Below are 17,892 nucleotides of genomic sequence, written 5' to 3' on the forward strand. Positions count from 1 at the left end.
CTGACATCTACGTACAGCTGGAGTCCTCTCTGTCCAGCATTATAGAGATCATAGGAGGACTTTGCTCCTGAGATCTACGTACAGCTGGAGTCCTCCCTGTCCAGCATTATAGAGATCATAGGAGGACTTTGCTCCTGACATCTACGTACAGCTGGAGTCCTCCCTGTCCAGCAGCACAGAGATCATAGGAGGACTTTGCTCTTTTGTGGTCACCCATAATGCACAGGTCTGGTTTGTAATACAATACAGTTTACCTGCCAGGTGCCCAGGCCAAAGGTGGCAACTGGGATAAGCAGCAGAAACCATTTCATCAAAGGACCTTCTTTGGATGGCGGGGTCGCAGAAGACAAGGTTCTTCGAGACCAGGTGTAACTACCTGGGGGGAGGGAACACAAAATGTACCGTCACCACAATATTCACATTCCTATACCAAAGAAATAGTGCTTGGAATTCCCTGTTCTGATTGTACATTGTGAGGGCCGAGCTCTACATTACTTTTACTTTATTTAATATCTTTTTTATTGAACATTTTTCAGTGATAGAACGAAAAGCAATAATAAAGTCACATATTGTGAGAAGGAAATGTTGTCAATGGTATTTTCTTCAGTCGACAAGAGAAAACATATCATCATATTGCAAGTGAAACAAAAGTCTAAACATTTCTTTATCTAATAAGGAAAATGAGGATGAGGGAGGAAGAAAGGGAGGGGAAGGGGGGGGGGGGGTGACACAAGACTAACACATATACTGTAGCAACCTATATATTAATTGGTCACAAGCTAAAGCATTCCACGCTGGCCATCTTCAAATCATAAGCTATTATTCTCAATATTGACCTAACTAAATAAATAAGTAAATTTGGGTGTTTTGGGTTTGGGTGATAGGGAAATTTGGCATATCATAAACCAGGTTGTATTTTCCAACACTTTTTCTATAGTGTGATCTAGGCTCAGGATGAAATGATCCCATTTAGCATAGAAGCAGGTAACACTCTTTTCTATAGCTTGTAAAGCTGCATTGGTCTGGGTATCCAATCAGTAAAAATGAGCTTTTTGGCCCAGACTAACATCATCGTAAGTACTGGTATCATAGTACGTTTATTAAGCCCTAGAACCCAGTTAGCAAAATGAAGGAATAAACAAGGAATGGGATCATAAGTCAGTAATAGTGAAAACAATACATTCAACAACAAAGAAGTTGTCTCTGAGATACGTATGCTCTATTTATACATTTTAGGTGGGTTTCCTGGAACGATGAGGATTGTAAATATTTAAGTGTAAAATAATTTTTTTTCAATAAAGAGGTTATTGGGTATTTAAGATCTTTAAAACAACATATAGGAAATATGCATAAAGGTTACATGACTACTTACATTACAGTGGGCTAGATCAACATACAGATGGCATTATGCAGTACAGTACCGTAAAATTAGTGGTATTACATATATTTATGTCATACCTGTTAAATCTCTTTCTTTGAGGATGTCAGGGGCCACAGGGTAGTGGAGTGGGAGAGAGAGAGCATTCCAGCACCCAAGAGTTTAAACTTCTTACAGCCTCCCAGGCAGCCATGCTCCTCCCCTCCTCTACCCTGCCTCCAGTCCAGGAAGCAGAAAACAAGACAAGGCAGGGGACAAGAGGGAAGTAAGAAAAACACCACACAGAAACACATTCTAAACACAGGTTAGTACACTCAACAGGGAACTATTTAACCAAACATAACTAAAGGAGGCGCGGCAGGGAGGGATCCCTGTAGCCTCTGACATCCTTGAAGAAAGAGATTTAACAGGTAAGACATAAATCTAATTTTATTCTTCGAGACACGTCAGGAGCCACAGGGCTAACGTTGGGACGTCCTAAAGCAGGCACCTATGGGTGGAGACATGCCTGTGCCGTGGCAAGTATACGCTGGACAAAAGCCGAGTCCTTGTAGGCGAACGTATCAAAATGCGTAAAACTGCAAGAATGAATAGGCGGACGAACAAGTCGCCACCCCACAAATTTGCTCAGCTGTTGCACCACCCCGAACAGCCCAAGATGCCCCCACAGACCCTGCTGGATGTGCGAATTCAGCAGGTAACCGTATGCTTAGTAGCAGGCCAACCTCTCTATGGAGACCCATAGAGGACAAAGAGAGTCAGATTTGCGAAAATTTAGTGCGGCGCACATAGATGCGCAATGCACGGACGACAGTCCAGGAGAAGTAACCGTCCCTCGACAGGCCAGAACCACAATCTCCCGGTTGACATGAAACCTGCACCGCAGGGATGTGAGGAGGAACGGGTCGAAGAACTGCCCGATCTAGAGTTGAAGATCAGGAATGGTGACCCACAGGACAGGTCTGACAGATCAGGACACCCTCCTGGCCAAAGCAATCACCAACAGGAAAACCGTCTTCCAGGTGAGTCAACAAAAGGTCCACTAACCATAAGGGCTGAAACGGTGAGGCCTGAAGAGCAGTGAGTTCCCACAGGGATACCGTGGGAACAAAGGGAGGCTGGATAGGTAGGATGCCCCACAAGAATGTGCAGACATCCGGCAACAGTGCCGACTTCCAACTGAACAAGCTGAAACCTGTACCTTCAAAGTAGAGAAGGGCAACCCAGCCTCCAGGCCCTTTTGTAAGAAGAACAAAAATTCTGTCCAGGCGGTAAATACTGGGATTGAAGTGGCGAGCAGAACACTAGGAAAAGTAAGCCTGCCAGATGCGATGGAAGCACCTGCCACAGAAGGTTTGCGTGACTTCAAAGCCGCGATGCCGACTTCCTGAGGAAGCTGCTGAATATATGGAGGCGGAGAAATGTGTTGATAGATCTCTTGCAGACCTGGGACTAGTTTCCTGCATAACTATTTGGCGACCATCTTGTGGGCGAATCCAGATAAGGCAAGACACTGGAGTGCTGACCAGACCAAGCCGGGAACCCCTTACAGCCATTGCTATCAGGTGGTCACCTGAACATCTTTTGTTTACATCAGGCTGAGGCCATCAATCCTAACTGTCACTGAGAAGTGGTAACTACAGTATATCATATCACCCTTATCAATCCATCGCAGCAATATTGCTTTAACCTCTTTTGCATCCACTAACAGATGCATCATTAACCTCTGCTACCTAATGGGACTAATCAGATACACTAACCAACTGTCCACATTTTTATAATAAGGATTTATATCCCATATGCTGGGAACTAACTCTGGATAACTCAACTAATCAGGGTGAAATGCTTATGTGTTGACCAATAAGCTGTGTTTATGTTTTTCAATATTATGTTTCATGAATATTACTTTTGATTTATGTTTCTTTGACCAGTTATTTTATTAAAGATTGTTTTCTATTTTAGTGCAGTGTTTGTTGTCTATATATGTTTCTATCTTGTGGCTGGAGTATCCGCATTACACTGTAGCTTAAATAGAACAGACCACTCCGGGTCTGCTGCAATGGCGTCCCAGCATCTGGAACACCGCCGGATAGAGGGCTTGTCCGCAGAGGGCGACCTCCCAGCCAGGGGTCCGCTGGTGGATCCAAAATGGTCTCCCCCCTGTGAAATTCAGGCCTAGAAGCCACCAATAAAGCAAGAGACTTACAGCCTGTGTTTAAAGCAATCATTTGTGCCTGGAGGTTGTGGTAGGATCCCAACCACCTGCTGAGGATCACCTCTGGGCATATTCTGCCATGTCAGAGGTCGATACCAGCAAAAAAAGTTGGCCTTTAAGAAACATAAGCAGACGCAGAATAATGCGGACAAAAAGTTGTATCCTGTTAGACAGAAGGAGGCTAAAAAGGTAATCCGATGTGCAAAAGCACAAGCTGAGAAGAAAATGGCCCAGTCAGTGGGTAAAGGGGGAAAAACTTTTTTTTAAGTATATAAGTGAAAGGAGAAAAACAAAAAGTGGAGTAATAAGACTAAAGACAGAGAGTGGAAGTCAATGTAATAGCAAATCATATTAATAATTATTTTTGCTCTGTATTCACTGCTGAAAAACAGGGATTTCGTACTTACCATAAATCCTTTTCTTCGAGTCCACAGGTGTCACTGGAGTTACACTGGGAATAGAAGGCACACAAAGAGCATGGGAACTTTAAATATAAATTAGTGAGACCAACTCCTCCCCTTCTACTTCCCCTCCCAGGAAGTCATAACGAATGTGAAGATATATTCACTTAGGAATAATCAGGCGCTCGGCAGAGAACTGTATCTTCAAAAAAGCAGCTGCTCAAATGTGGGGGCAGTCACTCCCCACTCAAAAGCAAAGACGAAAAGAGACACGCACTAGGCGAGTCGAGCAGCGCTTGTAATGATTGACAATACCAAATATTTGGAAAAGTAGAACAAATTTTACAATAAAAAATTCACATGAAATTACAATAATGGGTACTTATGTAGTATCTGGGCGTCCGATTTTGTGATTTTATGCCTTATCTTAAGGCATACAATCAGATGCGATGCGATGCGATTTTGCATAGGATTCAATGTTAAGAAGGTCCTGTTCATTTCCCCACTATCCAAGTGGGCATAGAGTTGATTTTATATAGTGTGGCGAGCGCAGCGAGCCACCGAGCCCGAAGCGTGGCGAGCGAAGCGAGCCCCGCGAGGGGACGCATATTTCTTAAAAAGTATTCTGTGTCCCCTCGCGGGGCTCGCCACGCTTCGGGTTTATATCCAACTCCATGCCCACTTGGATAGTGGGGAAAGGAAAAGGACCCCTTTTTCCCATTGAATTCTATGTTAAAATGGACTCAGACCATTTTAACATTGAATCCTATGGAAAAATCTTGACCATCGCATTGCATACGATTTGGTCGCATGCGATGCGATCCGATTTCTAAATCGGACGCCCAGATACTACATAAGTACCCAATAATGCATAAAAACAGTAATATAACAGGTAGGGTGGGGAAGTAAAAGTAAATTGGAATGAATAAAAATGAATATGATAGCCACGCCTCAATGGATACGTCTCGAATATATTATAAGTGATCACTTTTTGGGGGACAGGTAAGTGCACGTTACCAATTGGTGGATTAGGATCCTTTCTGAATAACAAAACCGGGGGTCCTCACGATGTCTGCGGCTGTATATGTTTGCCGCTGGAGGAAATGTCGCTCACTTGGTGTTTTTCGGTCCTCTTTTTGGGGTGAGAGAATGATGTTTGACTCAAATCACCAGAGGAGTCTCTGGAGCGGTGTACCCGGTAGATGTTTCAGCACAGGTGTGGAATGTGGCTTCCGTGCACAGTGGTGTTTCTCACTGGTGTAGATGTTGTTCACCTGGATTTGCTGTGAACGGTGTCCGCCAGGCTGGGATAAATCACCTAACGCGTTTCACTGCGTCCTGCAGCTTTATCAAAGGTGTCATAACGAATGTGCCCGGAAGGAGCAGGAAGATAATAACACACTTCCGAAGAGGAGGTTAATCATAAAAGCAGCACGGATGGTGTAATGGTTAGCATTACTGCCTCACAGCGCTGAGGTCATGGGTTCTATCCCCACCATGTGTTATATATACAGGGCAGTACGGATGGTGTAATGGTTAGCATTACTGCCTCACAGCGCTGAGGTCATGGGTTCTATCCCCACCATGTGTTATATATACAGGGCAGTACGGATGGTGTAATGGTTAGCATTACTGCCTCACAGCGCTGAGGTCATGGGTTCGATCCCCACCATGGTCCTAACTGTGTGGAGTTTGTATATTCTCCCCGTGCTTGCGTGGGTTTACTCCGGGTACTCCGGTTTCCTCCCACAATCCAAAAATATACTGGTAGGCTAATTGGCTTCCAACAAAAATTAACCCTAGAATGTCTGTGTGTGCGTGTACATATGGTAGGGAATATAGATTGTAAGCTCCACTGGGGTAGGGACTGATGTGAATGTACAAAATATTATCTGTAAAGCGCTGCGTAATATGTATGTGCTATATAAGAAACTGTTAATAAATAAATAAATAATAACAATAATAACAACATAGCAACATTCAATATGTATAGTAGAAAAAGAACATTGAGAAAAAACACTGAAGAACAAGAACATACAGAGTCAGACCATGTTGTATAACAAAGTATGAACCCTGAAAAGGGAAACTCCAAGGTTACCTGAGAGGAACCTAACCATGAAACTTTTTGGTGGAGAACAGCGCCGAGGCAGGCGTCCAGTGACACCAGTGGACTCGGATAAAAGGATTTATGGTAAGTACAAAATCCCTGTTTCTCCTTCATCCACTAGGAGTCACGGGAGTTACACTGGGGACGTCAAACCTGTAGAAACGGACAAAGGTTTGACGACCTGACCACGTAGCAGCTTGGCAGAGCGGTTGAAGAGAAACCCCATGAGGGACCTAACGATCTAATGGAGTGCCCCACTATGGTAGTAGGTGGTGTCTGAGAAATGGCAACATATGCCTGACGAATGGTCAGACGAATCCATCAGGAAAGCATCTGTTTGGAAGCTGGCCACCCACGATGCACAGGGTTTATAGGTGACAAACAAGACATCGGACTTGCGAATAGGGGTCGTGCGAGAGACATAGATGCGCAGAGCCTTAACCACATCCAATGATTCTGCTCCTGGCGAATCTTCAGAGAAAGCTGGAACCACGATGGGTTGGTTTACGTGAAAAGTAGAAACTACCTTTGGAAGAAAAGACAGACTAATGCGTAGCTCTGTTCTGTCAGAGTGAAACTGAAGGAATGGAGAATGACAAGAGAGCGCCCCAAGTTCAGAGACCCTTCTAGCTGAAGCCAGAGCCAACAAAAGAACCACCTTCCATTTAAGGTATCGAAGGTCCACCTCCTCCAAAGGCTCAAACACTGACTGACACAAAACTGGAGGACCAAATCCAGATCCCAGGGAGCCGTAGGAGGCCGGATAGGTGGTTGCAAACGCAATACTCCCTGAAAAAATGTTTGTACTTCAGGGATGAAGGCCAACCTTTTTTGGAAAAAGATAGCGCTGAAACTGTACCTTCAGGGAATTCAGCTTCAAACCAGAAGCCAAACCCGCCTGTAGAAATAGGAGGAGTCTGGCCTTCTTGAAGAGGGTGGTGGAGACCCCACGCCCCTCACACCAGGACAAATAAGACCTCCAAATGCGATAATAGTGTTTTGAGGTGACTTCCTTCCTTGCTCACATCATTGCAGGTATCACCGCTCTTGGAATACCTGCCTGAATTAGGCGCCATAGAACCAGCCTGACTAAAGCCTGGAAGGCCTGAATCTTGTCGTCTGGCAGGAATACCCTCATCTGGACAGTGTCCAGAATCATTCCTAGAAATAGGAGACGTGGAGAGGGTTGGAGCTGAGATTTTGTTAAATTTAGGATCCACCCATGAGAGAAATGAGGGTCTTCTGTGTAAGGAGAAAATTCGACAGTAGGGTCTCCCTTGAGGGACTCTTCAGCAGAAGGTCATCCAGATAAGGGATGATCGTCACCCCCTGAGTGCGGAGCACCTCCATCATCACTGCAATGACCTTGGTGAAGAACCGAGGCGCCGATGAAAAGCCGAATGGTAAGGCCTGGAACTGCCAGTGATGACCCATAGCAACAAAAAAGGTCAACAGAATTCTAGCATGTATTAAAAGGGGCATGGAAACTAGGGACTCAAAAGTAATTATGCCACTGCACAAGGCATTGGTTAGACCTCAACTTGAATATGGAGTACAGTTCTGGGCCCCACACTATAAAAAGGACATCATAGAATTTGAAAAAACACAAAGAAGAGCAACTAAGCTAATCAGGGGAATGGAGAATTTAAACTACAAGGAGAGATTGAGCACTTTGGGACTATTTACACTAGAGAAGAGACGTTTAAGGGGGGACATGCTCAACATGTACAAATATATCAGGGGCCAATATAAGGAACTGTCAAGCACCCTTTTTACTGCAAGAAAGGAATCTAGGACACGAGGCCCCGAGTTTAGATTAGAAAAAAAGAAGATTTAGGAGGTTATTCTGGTTGGTGCGTAAATTTCCGAATTATTTCGGAGCGGACCACACGCCACGCTGTGCGGACATCGTACGAAGAAACGCCCACCGGTCCTCCGCATTCGGACGGACTCACACTTTAAGAAGAGGGCGTGTTTACGGATGACATCCAAACCTTGCGTGTGCGGTGGACACACACATATTCTGCACGGTCTTACAGCGTCTGCACGGTCTTACAGCGTCAGAACGGACGGGAACCTGCCCGTACGCACCGATGCGGTGTATTAACGCAAAATTCACGACTATTATCTGAACTATTGTGCCAAATAACATGTTCTTAAAATTTTATGTTTTCCCTAACTGTAATACATTTTTCATTTGATCCCCAAATGTGTGCTGTTATTGGTGAATGTAAAAGTGACATGGATATTTATATTAGTGATAGCAAGGTCTGTCCATTGCTTGCAGTGTAAATGTGTGTAAAAAATGCTGCCGTGCTTTCAGCATAGATTTGTGTGTTTTGTAATGGTCCATTTAAGCTGCAATGGTTCCAATTGAAGCAATGACAAGAGTGTAATTAATGAGTAGAGGAGTGGATTGTATTGTGTTCAGCTGACATTGGTTCAGGTGCGGGCGTACTAAGTGGGCGTTCTGAATGCCTAGCGCATGACCGAGTGGTGTTCGCAAAGCAATTCTTGCTTATGGAGACCGCATATTTTCTGCCTTTTGGTTCGTTTGCAGTCGGTGTTCAGTCCGAATGCACGCCTACCAGAATTAGTGCACTCCCTCGTGTACACCCATGTTTACGCCCAGTTTAGCCCACTTTGAAACCACGCCCCTGTGTACTTCCGAATGACGCCCATATTTCCCGAGTGAATGCGGTGCACTTTTCTGTACGGTATTAGTGAGAACGAGTACGGAGACCGTGCGTGGCACATGCGCATAGCGTTGCCCACGCATGCGCAGACGGCTAAAAAACGCCATCCGAAAGAATTCGGAAAATTAAGCATTGACCAGAATAAGGCCCTTAGTTCCCTCAAAATAAAAAAGGGATTTTTGTAAGAACTTACCGTTCGAATCCCTTTCTCTGATATGGTCCTGGTGACACAGCTCAACACTGGGATGTAGGAGGGTCCGAAGGAGCCAGGCACCTATCCTAAAGTTTCAGAGGGTAGGCTCCTCCCCTACTGCATCCCTGGACTCTTCAGTTCATCTTTCAAAGCCACTGGAATACATTAACTCAGTACAAACGCCTGCACATATTATATGCACATTTTATAACAGAAAACTGTTAACTTTTAACCATTTTAACATGAACATCATGAAACTTCTGGCATACTTACTGAGCGTAAGGGAGGGATCGCTGTGTCACCAGGACCATATCAGAGAAAGGGATTCGAACGGTAAGTTCTTACAAAAATCCCTTTTTCTCTTTCAATGGTCCTGGTGACACAGCTCAACACTGGGACGTTCCAGAGCCGGTCCTTTGGGAGGGTACGCTCAGGTCTGCAGCTCTCAGCACTGCTCGCCCGAATGATGCGTCCTCCGACGCGAACTCATGGAATCTATAGAATTTGGCAAATGTGTGAACAGATGACCAAGTGGCAGCTCTGCAAACCTGCTCAGCTGTGGCCCCATGTCGAACCGCCCAAGAGGTGGCAACTGACCTGGTGGTATGCGCATTTATTTTGGCCGGTACTGGTCTACCCACTTTGGTGTATGCAAAGGCTATCACAGACCGCAACCACCTAGCAATAGTCTGCTTAGATGCAGGCCAACCAATCTTGTGTACGTCATACAATACCAACAATGTGTCAGTCTTCCTGACACTCTTCACTCTGTCCACATATATGCGTAAGGCACGCACAACATCCAAAGTTCTCAACTTGTCCCTTTTCTTAGAACCCTCTGGGGGTTGAAACACAGGTAGAACTATCTCCTGATTTAAATGGAAGGTAGATACCACCTTCGGTAAAAACTGAGGCACTGTTCTTAAAACAGCCCTGTCATCATGAAAAATTAAGAAAGGAGATTTACATGACAAAGCTCCCAATTCTGAAACTCTTTTAGCAGATGCTACTGCTAACAAAAACACTAGCTTCCACGTAAGAAACTTAAAGTCAGCCGACCTTAAAGGTTCAAAAGGTGCCTTTTGAAGGCATTCCAAAACCAGTGATAGATCCCAAGGTGCTACTGGTTGCTTGTATGGAGGTTTCAACCTGGATACTCCTTGTAAAAAGGTTTGAATTTCCGGCAAAATGGCTATCTTTTTCTGGAAATAGATGGACAAGGCCGAAATCTGCACCTTCAGTGACTGAAGGCTTAGGCCCGATGAAAAACCATCTTGTAAGAATTCCATCATTCTTGATAGCTTAAAATGAGATGTATGAGCCTTTCTTCTCTCACACCATCGAATGTAAGTCTTCCAGACTCTATAATAATTTGCCGAAGATACAGCTTTTCTGGCTTTTATCATAGTCTGTACTACTGCCTCAGAAAACCCTTTTCTTTTCAAAATGGTGGTTTCAATAGCCAGGCCGTCAAAATCAATCGATCTGAATCCAGGTGATTGAAAGGGCCTTGTCTTAGAAGGTCTGGTCTCAGAGGTAGACGCCATGAGCCCACAGACAACCTCTGAAGCCTCGAGTACCAGGATCTCCTTGGCCAATCTGGGGCCACTAAGATCACTGGAACCTTCTGCCCCTGTATTTTCTTCAGAAGTTTCGGTAACATTGGTACTGGTGGGAATGCATAAAGGAGATCTCCCTGCCAGTGAATAGTCATGGCATCCACTGCCTCCGCTAGTGGATCCCTTGTTCTGGCATAGAACCTGGGCACTTGACGGTTGATCCTGGATGCCATCAGGTCCACATCCGGAGTTCCCCACATCGAAGTGATTTGGTGAAACACCTGAGGGTGTAAGCTCCATTCCCCTTCCTTGAGCTCCTCCCTGCTCAGGAAGTCGGCTTCTATATTCTCTATTCCTGGGATGAATATAGCCGATACAGCTGGAACATTCTGTTCCGCCCATAGGAAGATTCTGGATACCTCCCACATGGCCAATCTGCTGCGTGTACCTCCCTGGTGATTCAGATACGCCACAGCTGTGGCATTGTCGGTCTGAATCCTCAAAGGGAGGTTCTGTAACCTGTCTCCCGCCAAGGAAATGACTTTCCAGACAGCTCTCAGCTCCAAGATGTTGATTGGTAACGCTGATTCCTCTGCCGTCCACAGGCCCTGAAGCCTGAGATCCAGGACTATTGCCCCCCAGCCCCTGAGACTGGCGTCGGTAGTTACTATCAACCAGTCCCAGGTCTGTAATGACCGACCCCACTGAAGGGAATCTACTTCTGTCCACCATTTCAAAGATTCTCGGGTGTCCGAAGACAGCACTATCATCTCGGATTTCATGGTCAAAGTGTTTCCTGACCAAGCTGACAAAATGTTCCATTGGAACCTCCGAGAGTGGAACCTGGCAAATTGAAGCGTCTCGAATGACGCCACCATCTTCCCCAGGAGCTTGAGGCACCTCCATACTGAAATGCTCTGAGCCCTGAGAATCTCCTGGACTAGGGTGACCAGATCCCTGGCCTTTACCTCCGGGAGGAATACCCGATGAAGATGGGTGTCCAGTATGACTCCCAAGAATTGGAGCCTTTGTGACGGTACCAACTGAGATTTTTGCAAATTTAAAATCCAGCCGTGAGCCTGCAAAAAACTGATGGCCTCTGCCAAGTGACTCTGCAGCATGGCTGCTGACTCTGCTTTGAACAGGAGATCGTCCAAATAGGGTATTACTGTGATTCCCCTGAGCCTCAGCACCGCCGCCATTACTGACATTATCTTTGTGAATACCCTTGGCGCGGTGAGAATCCTCACACTGTGCCTACCTAGCTAGGGTAAAAGTTAATAAAATAATAAAAATCCCCTAACTACTCTAATTCTTCGGCTGCTCCTGCAGCCCTTTAGAATAGCACCCACTCCAGTGGGCACCTAACACGAACTGAAGAGTCCAGGGATGCAGTAGGGGAGGAGCCTACCCTCTGAAACTTTAGGATAGGTGCCTGGCTCCTTCGGACCCTCCTACATCCCAGTGTTGAGCTGTGTCACCAGGACCATTGAAAGAGAAAATAAATTCGGTACTTGTTTCCTAGCACGGCGCCCGTCAGGTCCCATCGCATACCATTAGTTAAGGTATGCGATGGGACCCGATCTGACCCGATATAAGGGTTTTTAGAGTTCATTGTACAATTTCAATATCGCGTCGCATCGCATGCCATTACAATGACATGCAATGCGATTACACCCGATTTGCCATTGATTCCCTCTACGGCCTTTTTTATATCTGCTTCCGCCTGCCATGGCTTGAGCCACAAAGAGCATCTAGCTGTGATGGACAAGGCGGAAACTCTGGCAACCAAAGTTGATGAATCTCTGACGGCTTCCCCTATGTACGCAGCAGACTCGCGCATATGGGCAGATAGCAAGGCCAGGTCCTCCGCAGACCTTTGTTCTTCAATACCTTTAGAGAACTCCTCTGCCCATGTTTCCATGGCTTTGCTAACCCAGGAAATGGCCAAAATGGGGCATAAGGTAACCCCCGCTGTGGTAAAAATATGTTTTAGCCCTGCTTCCAGACACCTATCTGGAGCGTCTTTTAAAGCTACTGCCCCTGCTATAGGAAGGACCACTTTTTTTTAAAGCTTAGACACCGAAGCATCTGCTAAGGGCGGATTTTCCCACTTAGCCCTCGCCTCTGGAGAGAAGGGATAAGTTCCTTTAAACTGTTTAGACAGCTGGAACTTCTTTTCTGGAGATTTCCAAACATCCAATAGAGGCTTATCTAACTCAATGGATTCAGGAAAACACATCGCTGCGATAGTGGGCCTGCCAAAGATAGGGACAAAGGCCGGAGGTTCCGTTACATTTAAAGTGAACTTAATGGCCTGTATAAGGGCCTCTAAACCTTGGGACCCTTCTTGGACCTCGTCACCCCCCCCCCCCCCCCCCCGTCTGCCTGAGGGAGGGGGTCATCTTGCACATCTCCACCCCCCAGGGGATCGTCCTGCTCGTCCCCAGATGAATCTCCCCGCAATAATAAGGGAATACTCCTTTTTAAAAGGTGGAGGCAGAGTGCTTGCAGGCTGCGTGGTTGTAGCCCTGACTAGGGAATCCACTGATTTGATAAGGTCCCTGGCCCAGGAAGGTTCAGCTGAACCCATAGAAGCTAGTTGGGTGTGTAACACCTCCCTATCCCTGCGGGATGCAGCTAGTTCTGCTGCCAGGGTGGATAAAACCCTAGTGACCCCTTCCACATTGAGGAGGGGAGAAGGGCTCCTTCCCCTTCATGGCATTCTCTGCACAGGGTTACACCCTTAATGTGCTGAGTAAACTGTTGATTGCACTGGGGGCAAACAAACAGTTTTTGAGAGGCCTTTGAGTGAGAACTCCTTGCAGTCATAGTGAAAACAACAGGCAATCTCACAGCACCCCAAACTGACCACACACAATGACAGGTAGCAGTGAGGGAGAGAAAGAAATAATATGGGGAGAGGAGCCCGCTTTCACCGAATTAAGCCCACACTCCAGCAGGAATCCCAGTGGGAAACCCTTTCACTCCCCCAGTGCAGTGAACTGGCCGATGAGGTGGAGGAAGCGCTCTGATGCCCTGTGCAGGAGATCCGTCGAGGCACACCAGCAGGGAGAGGAAGCGTGGGCTGTAAAATGGCGCTCAGTGTAGGAGAAGGGGAGAAGCTCCGCCCCATTCCGTCTCTCCACTCAGTGCGCACTGTGAACAGCGGTGCTGAGTGACATCTGCCTTCCTCGCTGGACCAGTGCGCACTCTGGTCCAGCCGTCAACGGCCGTAACGCTGGCCGCGGCGGGTCCTCTGGCTGCCTGTTTACACTTCTTGAATAAAAATAAAATGTAATAAAAAATTATAAGAGTCCTTTTATGAGGAACCCTAGCCCAGGGATCCGACTCCTCCGGGCACTTAACTGGGGTCTGAGGGGAGGAGCCATGCTACACTTCAATTTCTTAAAGTGCAGACTCCTCCAATGCACCACTCTATCCCCAGCGTAGTGACTTCAGTGTCCCCTTGGATGAAGAAGAAATAGGAAGTGTATAAGAATAGCAGCACGAGCCGGGAACGCACACACCGTGTGACCCGGGGAGATAAGGAAGCTGTAGTAGCGTGCATTGAGCCCTTATAGACAGACTCTACACGTGGGCAGTGAAGGAGGGTATAGTGTGTTTTAATATACAGACCCCTTGATATCTGCTGCTGTCTGGAGGGATATCGCTAAGCGCAATTCATTTCACTATTGTGAGAATTTAACAAGCGGCGTTATTAGCCGGTGCAGCACAGCGGTTATCACAAGCTTGATGATGTTACCTTCCTATCCCACTGTTTAACCTAATGGGTGTTTGATTTGGTATATCTACCAACTACGCGAGTCTCGCCGGTGAACCAATTACGGGAGAGGAAACCTGCATACCAAGAATACTGTGGCATTGATTGAAAGCCACAGTGCATTGGTCTCCTGGTTTGAGAAACCATAAACTGATGAACATAATGATGGCCATTAGAATCCCGGCGGTAAAACTGCTCATTTACGGGTATTCATTTCTGCACCATCAGATAGTGGCTGTTATGCATCAGATCCCTTGTGAAGGTACGTGGCAGGAACGTGGCAGGAACGTGGCAGGATCTTATATACATATATGCAAAGGTATTTTCTGTATTTAATCCGGCGGATAATCCGCTCAATCACGGATATAAAATACTTGTACAGATCACGAAGTGCATAAAAGTAGGACTTTTCCCTTCACTCATAGGATACTTGCAGGGATATTCCTTGACACTGTGAAACGCGGACCTACTGTACATCAGTGATTTTTCTAATTCCCATTAAACAGTGGTCAATAGTACAACCTGTTATATATATAGAAGAACGTGCTGTATTAAATATCATATGGAATGTCTAGCATCTAGGATTCTACAAGGGCAGTGGCAACATTGTTATGTTACACATCATTGGCACTATATGGCTACAGTATATGGCTACAGTATATGGTTACACTATATGGTTGCAGTATGTGGTTACAGTATATGGTTACAGTATATGGTTACACTATATGGTTACACTATATGGTTACACTATATGGTTACACTATATGGTTACACTATATGGCTACAGTATATGGCTACAGTATATGGTTACACTATATGGTTACACTATATGGTTACACTATATGATTACAGTATATGGCTACAGTATATGGCTACAGTATGTGGTTACAGTATATGGTTACACTATATGGTTACAGTATATGGCTACAGTATATGGTTACAGTATATGGCTACAGTATATGGCTACACTATATGGCTACAGTATGTGGTTACAGTATGTGGCTACAGTATATGGTTACACTATATGGTTACACTATATGGTTACAGTACATGGCTACAGTATATGGTTACACTATATGATTACAGTATATGGCTACAGTATGTGGTTACAGTATATGGTTACACTATATGGTTACAGTATATGGCTACAGTATATGGTTACAGTATATGGCTACAGTATATGGCTACACTATATGGCTACAGTATGTGGTTACAGTATGTGGCTACAGTATATGGTTACACTATATGGCTACAGTATATGGTTACACTATATGATTACAGTATATGGCTACAGTATATGGCTACAGTATATGGCTACACTATATGGTTACAGTATGTGGTTACAGTATGTGGTTACACTATGTGGTTACAGTATATGGCTACACTATATGGTTACACTATATGGCTACACTATATGGTTACAGTATATGGCTACAGTATATGGCTACACCATATGGCTACAGTATGTGGTTACAGTATGTGGCTACAGTATATGGTTACAGTATATGGTTACACTATATGGTTACAGTACATGGCTACAGTACATGGCTACAGTATATGGTTACACTATATGGTTACAGTATATGGCTACAGTATATGGCTACACTATATGGTTACAGTATATGGCTACACTATATGGTTACAGTATATGGCTACAGTATATGGTTACAGTATGTGGTTACAGTATATGGCTACAGTATATGGTTACACTATATGGTTACACTATATGGTTACAGTATGTGGTTACAGTATATGGCTACAGTATATGGCTACACTATATGGTTACAGTATGTGGCTACAGTATATGGTTACAGTATATGGCTACAGTATATGGTTACAGTATATGGTTACAGTATATGGTTACAGTATATGGCTACAGTATGTGGTTACAGTATATGGCTACACTATATGGTTACACTATGTGGTTACAGTATGTGGTTACAGTATATGGTTACACTATGTGGTTACAGTATGTGGTTACAGTATATGGTTACAGTATATGGTTACACTATGTGGTTACACTATGTGGTTACAGTATATGGCTACACTATATGGTTACAGTATGTGGCTACAGTATATGGTTACAGTATATGGCTACAGTATATGGCTACACTATGTGGTTACAGTATATGGCTACAGTATATGGCTACACTATATGGTTACAGTATGTGGCTACAGTATATGGTTACACTATATGGTTACAGTACATGGCTACAATACATGGTTACACTATATGGCTACACTATATGGTTACACTATATGGCTACACTATATGGTTACAGTACATGGTTACAGTACATGGCTACAGTACATGGCTACAATACATGGCTACACTATATGGTTACAGTATATGGCTACACTATATGGTTACAGTATATGGCTACACTATATAGCTACAGTATATGGCTGAAGATTTTCTTTACAGAAATATTTCAAGTTTAAGCGTAAGGCCAAGGTGTAAATAGCATCCAGTGTGAAAATCATTTCGTGAACGGGCGTGTGACGATACGACCCACAGCGCAGTCCAGATCAGGATATTATTTGTGTGTTGAAATAAGACATTTAGGTGCACGTGACGACGTGCCCATAGGAACTGCCCCTTTCGTGGACCCGCCTATTGGATCCTCCGGAAGGGTACAAGAAGCTAAATCGGAACCCAGTGATCTGATTAGCCCCTTTAGAAAACCAGTTTTGAAGGATACAGGAAAAACAAGTTTTTCTGTGTTCAGCAAAATTTGGCCGCACCCTGCAAGTCGACTAGTGATTCGTTTCTAGCCGAAAGCGAGTGGTGATTGAGTAACATCCTCATAGGCTGAGTGTCACGCTTAAGTGCGGAAACGTTTCAGTCTATTGAGAAGGAGTTCTTTGGGTGTTGCTCACTGATAAAACCACCCACCAGTCTTTTCTAGCTGTGAACTATTAATTCCTATAAGCCTAATTGGGGCAATGGGAAATTTTAGCTTGCACAGGGAGATTGTGCTACGTAGGGAAGAGTTACGCCGGCCCGAGGGATCGGCGGCATTCATAATGTGCAGGCAGCACGGTGAACGAGCAGTTGTTTACTTAAATAAATGGAAGGAAATGACACAAGGCAGCAAAGTAGAATTTCCCAGTGTTGGTAGTTTCGATCCAGAAGTCTTATCAGCAGTTAGAGATCAGATATGTTTGCTCTTGTCACTCAAGGAGAGAGTTGAACAAAATGAATGTCTAAACTTGTGACAGAAGGAAAGTAAAATTCAAAGGGAACATGGTTATTTGTCAGATGCAAATATAATCAGCCACAGGAATATGAATGTTCCTATCTCCCAATATGTAAAAAAAAAGGGAACAATTCCAGTCCAAAGTGAAACCAACAAAAACATGAAAATGAATAACCTGTATAATGTTTTCACCCCCTATAAGCAAGATACAGATCCACAGGAGGAATTCCTGACACCAGCCATCCCTTGCGAAGCTAGCGGAAATGAGGGAAAGGCTGAGACAGTCCAAGCTGAGGAGAGGCTGATGCCAGGAACATACTTGGAGACACAGCTAAGCACACACACAACACAGAGATAGT

The 17,892-nt window shown here is 44.9% G+C and overlaps 1 protein-coding gene across 3 annotated transcripts in view; it reads right to left on the reverse strand.

Annotated features, from left to right (window-relative positions):
• SURF1 (SURF1 cytochrome c oxidase assembly factor) overlaps positions 1-17,892 on the reverse strand; it is a 155,608-nt gene that overhangs the window by 95,247 nt on the left and 42,469 nt on the right. For all 3 annotated transcript variants that reach the window (XM_083160436.1, XM_083160438.1, XM_083160435.1), the window contains exon 3: positions 255-376. In XM_083160436.1, coding sequence (XP_083016562.1) covers positions 255-376 — 122 coding nt within the window. The remainder of the gene's footprint in view (positions 1-254; positions 377-17,892) is intronic.

Source organism: Crinia signifera, chromosome 9 (genome assembly GCF_055691185.1).
Source record: "Crinia signifera chromosome 9, ASM5569118v1, whole genome shotgun sequence".
Lineage (NCBI taxonomy): Eukaryota > Metazoa > Chordata > Amphibia > Anura > Myobatrachidae > Crinia > Crinia signifera.